The 8,838-nt window shown below is 40.7% G+C and overlaps 1 protein-coding gene across 2 annotated transcripts; it reads left to right on the top strand.

The window, feature by feature from the left end:
• Nucleotides 1–415: 415 nt before the first annotated feature.
• LOC145445749 (uncharacterized) lies at nt 416–6,402 on the top strand. 2 transcript variants are annotated; one of them, XM_080323879.1, is made up of 10 exons: nt 416–1,517; nt 1,573–1,720; nt 1,780–2,223; nt 4,290–4,380; nt 4,444–4,627; nt 4,711–4,959; nt 5,073–5,244; nt 5,310–5,454; nt 5,520–5,696; nt 5,790–6,402. In XM_080323879.1, exons 1-8 carry the CDS (start codon nt 1,346–1,348, stop codon nt 5,437–5,439), a joined length of 1,590 nt encoding a protein of 529 aa, XP_080180005.1. In that variant the 5' UTR covers nt 416–1,345; the 3' UTR covers nt 5,440–5,454; nt 5,520–5,696; nt 5,790–6,402. The 2 variants fall into 2 exon arrangements, with proteins under 2 accessions (XP_080180005.1, XP_080179994.1); XM_080323868.1 differs by having other exon boundaries at nt 5,786–6,402.
• Nucleotides 6,403–8,838: the final 2,436 nt, after the last annotated feature.

Here is an 8,838-nt window from a genome sequence, read left to right as displayed (position 1 = left end):
GTAGAGTCAACCGCTTCCTTACACCGAAGAACAAGTGCAGATCGATCGATAGGTTTGTTTACTGACCTAATCGATTTAGGCACATGTTGGTTCACTCGCTCAGCCAACCACAAAGATGTGCGACCCACATACCGACTATCACAGTGGCATTGGAATTTATATACAATATTACTTGTTTGTAAAGCAGGGAGCACATCCTTGCGAGTTTGAGGCATGAGCTCGCAACTCATTAAGAATTTATATATATTCTTTCATATGTTTGAGTTTGAGTTTGAGTTTGTTTGAGTTTGTTTGAGTTTGAGGCATGAGCTCGCAACTCATTAAGAATTTATATATATTCTTTCATGTGTGCTACCGTATGCACTATTGTCCGTCCGCAGGTAATGTAACATGCTACCGGGATTAAGTATTAAAGGTCAACTATATCGACGAAAACAACTTTGGCTAATTCTATAGAGTTTATTCTGCTGATTCCAATAATGTGCATCTTACCTTCTAAAATTAAGTATTTTCTGAGATATCGTAGTTAAAACAGTCAACTGCTGAGAAACGGTTGTAAAATCATCAACCATGACGAGTGACGTAGCCAGCATGATGTTTTGCAGAAGTGGAAGCCAGAGATAAGCTGCTCAACAGATATCGGATGATTTATTATGCGTTTAATTATTTCGTTAGGTTCGACTTGGCTATTCAATCCTCATTTTATGTTACTTTAGCTTCATTTAATTTACCATGGGTAATGTAGAGGGAGTTATAGGGGAAAAAAACGGAAATTCAATCTTGGTGGACGGAGGTGCGTTGCATAGGGCTGCTCAAATAGCCAATACAGTCTACCGAAAGTGTCTTTCCACACGTTCCCCGATGTTAAAAAAGATAAAGAACGCCATGAGACGTGGGTGAGAATGGTCAGAAGGACACGCGATAATTGGAAAGGGCCGCCGCCGAAATCTCCTCCTGCATATCACGGTTGTGTTTTATGTTCTGATCACTTTGACGAGGACCAATACCTTCCCGTAAATAAGGTGAAAGCATCATTAGGGTTTCACTGTCGAGTGGGATTATTGAAGCCAGATGCCGTTCCAATGAAATTCTATAACAGAAGTCATGACAGGGAACCAAAAAAGCCCAAAGTAGCATCTGCAGTTCAAAAACTAGACAGAGCAAGAAAACGTGCAGCAACGACCATGGACACAGGCACTGATGACAAGGTAATAACTTGGTGTACTACATGTTTATGGTATGATCTGCAATATTTAGCTAGAGAAACCGTCTTTGATATGACTTGAGACTGGACATTCATTATCTATTTAAGCACCTTGAACAGGAAGAAAACTCATTGCGCTCAATGCAGGTCTCCACGTTTCCAGAAAGTGTTGGACAAACAGATGAGGATGCACCTGGATGCTCTACATCATTCCCGATGTTATGCGAGTCCAGTCAAATATGCTCAGCTCCTGTGATGCTAGATAGAAGTTGTCAAACACATGCTGTCCAGTCCATTCATTTTAGGAGCAAGGGTATAAATAATTGCTTGTTGAAGTTTTAGCAGAACCTCACGTATTAGTTTTCTAGGAGTTACAGCAACCCCACCTATGTCGAATTTCTCCAGTCAGTTCGGTAAAAGTTTCTTGACTTCCAGTCAGTACATCAGCAGCGGTAGCAATTCTGATAGTGAATCAGAAGTCGATGATTACCTGCCTGAAAGTGATGAAACTTCTGAGTAAGTCATTTAAAATGTTGAAGTAGCGTTTCGAATCACAAGATGAATTTCTGTTATAGGCTTTCTGAGGATGAAGATGTTCAGCTGACGTTTGTCATGGTAGAAAAGAAGAAGCTGGTTAATCTATTTTCACAGTGCCCAGTCTGTAGCTCAGAAGCTTCGCTCCGGGAGAACTGTTCTGGCAGCTTATTGACTATTCATCAGCTATGTGACAATGATACTTGCAAATTTAAACGAGTTTGGAAAAATCAGGAGCAACTGAGCAGAGGAACCAGTGAAGGAAATATTGCAATAAGTAATGCGATATTCATGAGTGGATCTTCCCCTGCAAAGGCTTTGAAGATGTTCAAGTTCATGGGAATGCATGTTATCTCCTATGCTGCATACATGCAACATCAAAAAACTTTCATAATTCCATCAGTAGATTATATTTATGACGAAGAGAAGGCAGCATGTATGGCAAGGGTGGCAGGACACTCATTAACCCTTTCGGGTGACGGAAGGTTAGATTAGGGTTACCATATTTTTGCGAAGCAAATTCCGGACACTCTTTAGCGCCCACTAGCGGATTTTAAAATAAGGTGTGACACATTGACCGTCAATATGACGTCAAAATATCAAAGCATTGACCATCGACTGTATAGTGTATACACCTTGGGCGGCCAACCTTTTGGGCCAAAGGGTCACATTAGATTTACGAACCATTGCGCGGACCACTTGATGTTAAGAAACATTTGTAAGGTAACGGCGAAAACAATACTTATATTACTACGCGCCAAAATCGATTACAATTGTGTCACGAAAAGTCAGTGTGCAGTGCACTCAGGTCCCAACCGCTGCGAAAATTTCTGAAAGTTTATGAACGTATTCGGTCTATAATATTGTTATTGCATATATTGTGGGTCGAATCTATATACCGCTAGGCTCATTTGGCAAGGACCTGATAAATCGGTTCTTGGGCATATTAATATCGAATATTTTATGGCTTCGGAAAATATGCGTCTAACATTTTGCGCAGAGGTTTTATCGCCAGCGATCTTCCTGCCATTGCAGACTAGAACATGTTGGACGACACCTTCTCTCATAATTTCGAATACAGTCAGACTCAATTCTGTAAATTAGGCGTATTTTAATTTGCATGGGGGTAGCAATAGTAAAAAGAAATTGAGTGACAATAAATCGCGAGAAGTTCTAAGAAAAATATCAAGTCAGATAAATCGGCCACGAAATATTATACTGCTTGGTCATGTACGAAGATCTACGGAAAAGGTGGCTGGCCCCTATCTACGCCAATGCGTCAGAACCGATATTTTAGTCATCATCATCATACATTCCGTGGTCAGGTTAATCAAATTTTTAATTGGCCTTGCCAGTTCACAATAAATTATCCGGCTAATTGATTTTTTGTGGTATAACTAATTTCGAGAATTACGTCGCGGGCCAACCAAACCCTTCTCGTTAGCCACATTTGGCCCGCGCGCCACGGGTTGGCCGCCAAGGTATACACTATACAGGAATGGAGTGGAACATAGGGCCATCTGTAATGTGAGCTCTGGTGATTGCTATTTGCTAAGGTCTGCAATGGATTCGTCCACGGGCCGGATGAAATCATCTGGCGGGCCGTGGCTGGCCTGTCAGGATTGTGTTTGACAGTCCTGCTATACTGTTAGGTCGGTGCGGCTCTCTGTTTGTGTTTTAATCAGGTCCGAAACAACATTTTTTCTGCCCCCTTCCACCCAAAAAAGCACTGATCTTGGGCCCGCCATAGGGTAGTCGATGTAACTTGCTGGCCACTTACTATATGCATGTGACTGTTAAATTTTATGTATATCAATTCTGTCAATAATATTGATTCTTCCATATATTAGGCTACTTTAAAATGCACCAGCAGGCTGCACATCCAGTGATCTCCAACCTTTTATGGTCGTGACCTCATTTACCACTTGAAAATGTTCCGTGGCTAAGCTCAAAACTTGATAAGCTGATTACTAAAAAAAAATCAGCTTGCTCAAACCTACTCACGGCCTAGGAAGCTGATTACGGTACGTCCAACATCATCGCGATCCCCAGATAAAGGCAAACGACCCCAACATTTGGAACCACTGTCTGTGACTCAAACATCCAATCGGCCAACCAACTCTAGGAATATACCGTTGTCCGTTAGCTTATAATTGCGATTACAATCAGACTTATTTCAGTAAATGATGATTATTTATATTTTATTTTGCATTTTTTGGCGAGAGTGATGCCTGGTTCCCATCCTAATATCATTATACGTTGCATGAACTCGCACGCGGCGCGAAGAACAATTTTGAATAGCATAAATCTGCTTTAAAATAATATTGTTTATGTTGATTTATGAAAAACTTTTGAGCCTGCTTCAAGCCTTCAAAATTCCGGACATTCAGGCATATTTCAGAAATTCCTCCCGGACGCAGATTTTTCAGTGAAATTCCGGACATGTCCGGGAAATTCCGGACGTATGGCAACCCTAGGTTAGATGCTTTTTATCATACCTAACCTTGTTTATTAGGCATGGAAATCTGTCCAAATCATGGTGTGTTTTAAGAGCTGACAGTCCGGGGCACTCTGCCAAATATATGGTTTACTCTTTGATGGACACAACCACGAAGAGTATTCTATGTTGTGAGTTGGTTCAGGTATGTATGTTTAGCATATATTGCACTGTTAAAAATTTATAAAGCACAGTTGTATTTTCCAAGTTCAACGAAACTGGAGGAAGTTCGTACATGGAGAAGGAAGGTCTGCGGCGTTGTCTAGCTTCAGTAATGCAATCCGCTACAGTAAAAGAGCTTGTGACTGATAGACATCCACAGATCCGAAAGTACCTCCGTGATGAATGTCCAGAAGTCAAGCATTCTTTTGACACTTGGCACATTGCAAAGGGTATCATGTTCATTCATCTTTCCTTATTTTCGTGCTCAATGTGACGACATCAGCTATAGTGACATAGTCGCACGCTGTTTCAGGATTGAAAAAGAAATTATCTGCCTTGTCAAAGAGGAAGGACTGTAAGCTTATTGCACTGTGGCAAAAGGCCTTGACTGCACAACTTTACTTCTGTGCAAGGCGAGGGGATGGAAATGGAGAGGTTAACACCGAAGTTTGGAAGGCTGTTGGTAACCACATCACCAACCAACATGTTCACCCAGAGAACACACATTTTCCTGCTTGTGAACATGGGGAGTTGACTATTCCACGGCAATGGTTCAGTGAAGGTATGCAAAAATAATTCAATGATGGCACCACTTATTATTTGAATACAAGCGGAATGATGCTCAACCAAAGCAGAATGCTGCTAATATGTGAATGATCAAATCTATTGTTTCAGAATCAATTCAATACCAGAAGCTGCATGATGTGATTTATTCTAGACGTATGATGAATGACATCAAGCAGTTGTCTGGCTCAAGCAACACTTCGGGAAATGAAACCTTCAACGCCCTTCTGAATCACTTTGCTCCCAAGCTATATCATTACAGATACAGAAGTCAGCGTGCAAGGCAAGTAGGCCTATGCAGTTCTGTTTCAATCGAATATCCGTCCAAATGAACCACCACCTCTTTAGGATGCGACTAGCTGTTCTGCATTTTAATGAGAATAGCTGCAGGGATCACAAAAGAAGCAGGTCAGGAGAACAGCTTTTTGCGGTGAAGTATGTCAAATACAAGGAAGGGTGTCAGATAAAAAAGTGCTGACGGATGCTACATACAGTAAGCCGCTACAGTCTTTGATTGCTCGAAAGCACATTGTGATAACACTTTTTTATACCACAAAGGATACTGTACAAATGTGCAGAAAGAGGTTTGGAGGCGTGTCCGACATTCAATCACTGATCAGGAGGTAAGACCAGATCCCCCTCCACTTGCTGCTGCACGAGTAAGATTGCCGCGGGAGCAAGCCATCAGGGAGCAGAGAAGCCGGTACAGCAGATGAAGATACAGGATCGCAATACGTAATTATTATTTTGAGTTTTGCTGCGTTACAAAATGTTCTTGATTGTACATGGGGATTGAATTTGCTGATATTAAATTGTTATTTCAGTCAGGTAGACCGTCATGGAAGAGGAAATCATTCTGGCGCATAGAACCAATGAAGATACTGTCCAATCCTCAGAGCATCAGAATCAGCATTATTTGCCAGGATTTTTCGCAAATTTCTTACTAATACGAGATGATCATTGATATTCTATCTGCATTAGTATCAAGTAAAATCTATCTGCATTAGTATCAAGTAAAATCTTGTCAATCGGATCATTTTATTGTGTACAATAATGATAGACGAATGCAGCTGTCAGAATGCATGCGAATTGATCGACGGTGTAAAAACTATGAATCTAGTTTATGCAGTGGAGATGGATTCAGGTATGATCGTATGTCGCTATAAGTTCAGTCCATAGCCTCCACATCCACAACTTCAGATGTTGACATTATACCAGTACAGTACAGTCACGCCGCCAGGAATCATCATGGTGCTGACGTCATCGATACGGCTCACTGATTTTACCAGCGTTTTGCAGGTGGTGGGATTTTGCCATCTTTGCGGCTTCATATCTCAGAAACTAATTAGTTTTGGGAGGTAAGATATGCCTTGTTGGAATCAGCAAGAAAAACTCGATAGAAATAGCCAAAGTTGTTTTCGCCGATATAGTTGACCTTTAAGTTCCCTGTACATCATTATGTTCCACATTCACGTATGAATGCTTACGTGATCTCGATTAGACAGTACAATAGCTCAATGACGACCCGTATAGCCGGCGTCCAGTAATTTTTCTATCCCTTTGTAAACGGTAAGGTAAGAAACAATACGGATACAGTACGCCTACTGTTAATGCATGATATGACGGATTGTCTCATATTCAGATTCCACTTCTCAGAAATATGGGGATATCCATGTGCAGTCATTAATGAGCCGTAATCAAAGGCTCAAAGAGTCGCAGTTTGGACAGTGGACACCCCTGCTACAATTGATTGCCACATCTGAAGCGTAGTTGTATAATGATATGAAGATAGCGTAATGGTATAATCCACAGCTGCAACGCCAATCGGTTACAGGTTCGAGTCCGATCGAGGTCGACTCTAAGAGTTCCAACCTAAGTGTTAAAGGTTTATCTAGGCTTCTCCTCGCCATGTCATCCGTGTATTATGTATGTTGGAATAAGCCTAGAAGTGGGCCGTGCTAGAAGTCGGAAGCTATAGAATAAAAAATGAAGGGAATTGGTCTGCTGGAAATTACCATAGTAGTCGTCAAACGCCAATAATACCAGGGCATGATATGGTATGGAAGTATGGTATGGTATGGAATATGGAAGAGTGCAAGTATGGTATGGTATGGTATGGAAGTTTCCTAAGTATGGTATGGAACGTTTTTTTCAAACTTCCATACTTTTTCCATATATTGACAGTTTTGCCAGAACCATGACAATGATCCTACTTTCGATTTGTCAAATTTATTGCATACCAAAGAAAATCGCTCACAGTCTATGTTCAATGTTCAAATCTCCAATTGTGATTTATGACTCACCCATCCTGGCCGTCATCTATTTGAACACAACAAAGTTGCGCAACGAGCTCATATAATTGATAATAATATTAATCATCATTATTCCAATAAAAACGAATGCCATTCGACCGCTATCGCGTTACAAACTATGTTTCGCTTATCGTACTTCCACTACGTACACAACCAATAGAGTTTTATCATCGTAGACTCTGAGAATGTAGAAGTTATATGAACATTATTACCAATTTGTTGAACTTCGGAATAATTTTCTGCGCTTTTGGAGGATTGTTACCACGCAACATCAATTGGACATGACCATCATTGTATTTCAAAAATATATAGCTCGTCTTGGAGCGACGTTATGGCATGCCGGCCTGCAACACGCGGTACATCTTCAGGAAATCTGGTTATCTCTGTCATCATGGACAGTGAACACCCTGATGTTGGCTAATGAAGATAATGAGTGGGATACACAGATTGGCTGGGAAAATGGACATTTGACCAGCCGTCGCAAAATGATTGTAGAAAAATAATATTTCAAGATATAATCTAATCTGCACCCACAGTCATATACAACTGAAATAAACCTTGTCTCATCGCAGGATATTATCACTGCAAAGAGGATGCAAGTGTGCATTCCCAAGCTAATCCGGAGTTACAAACTGTATTTCAACATGATCAATATGGACGGTGCAGTGAGCTTCTTTCAAGCTGCTACATTCCGAGACGAATATATTTTCAGCATCACATCTATTCGACGACATGATATATCCGTGTTCTATCTTAGTAAGGGCTGTTGTGAATGCATACGCTCTGATACGGAATGCATGTACTCAATCTATAGGTCATGAGCCACGAATTGCATTCCTACGTGGGCAATGCGTAAGGTGCAGAAAGCTGCGTTCATGCTGATACATATTTTCAATAACATAAAAATCCGAGCTTATGTGATGCAAAGAATCATCTTTCCCTATTGCAGCTAGGACCAGCGCCACGTTTCAGTATCTGTCATCTATTGGCGCCCTACGGCCAGACGTGTTCAAAGTAGTGGTCGTTTGTAATCACGAAGAAGTAGAACTGGCGCTCAATTACACTCATATACAAGTAGAAGTCTCGATAACGACTATATCAAGTGCATGTCGAGAATGAAGATCAGAAAAGTAATCAAATAGGAAGGTTGTAAATGTAGAGTTGATGGAGGGTTCGGAAACTTCTAGGAGTTAACCAAATGTAACTGCAGGGTGCATCTTCGTAACCAACGCAAAATGAGATGTGAATGAACGAAATTATGCAATTTTTGAAAATACATTACACGGTAGCTTGTTACAGGCAAATCTTATATATATGACCGCACGGATATCCGCGGTCATATCCAAATCGATTAAAGTGTGTCTCATCACAGAATATTGTCAACCTACTTACTTGAATGCATTTCGTCCAGTCTATATGACAATTTTACTCAAAACCGTAATGGAAGCATATCACAAAACAATTCTCTACTGTGCAAAATTCGAAGTCGAAAAAATGAGCAGTAAAATGAAAATATTCAAAAACGTAACCATTCGAGTAAGTAAAATAGTGTAGGATTGCATTTG

This window comes from Botryllus schlosseri, chromosome 1 (assembly GCF_051294905.1).
Source record: "Botryllus schlosseri isolate E-star chromosome 1, Bs_hap1, whole genome shotgun sequence".
Lineage (NCBI taxonomy): Eukaryota > Metazoa > Chordata > Ascidiacea > Stolidobranchia > Styelidae > Botryllus > Botryllus schlosseri.
The sequence above is the reverse complement of the archived record's forward strand: the minus strand, read 5'-3'. Positions and strand labels throughout refer to the sequence as shown.

Bases quoted from the DNA above. Each gene is read 5' to 3' on its own strand.
- LOC145445749 (XM_080323879.1), top strand. From the start codon at position 1,346: ATGCAGGTCTCCACGTTTCCAGAAAGTGTTGGACAAACAGATGAGGAT. The intron at 4,628-4,710 runs GTATCATGTTCA...ACGCTGTTTCAG, and splicing joins CACTTGGCACATTGCAAAGG to GATTGAAAAAGAAATTATCT. The intron at 5,245-5,309 runs GCAAGTAGGCCT...CCACCTCTTTAG, and splicing joins TACAGAAGTCAGCGTGCAAG to GATGCGACTAGCTGTTCTGC.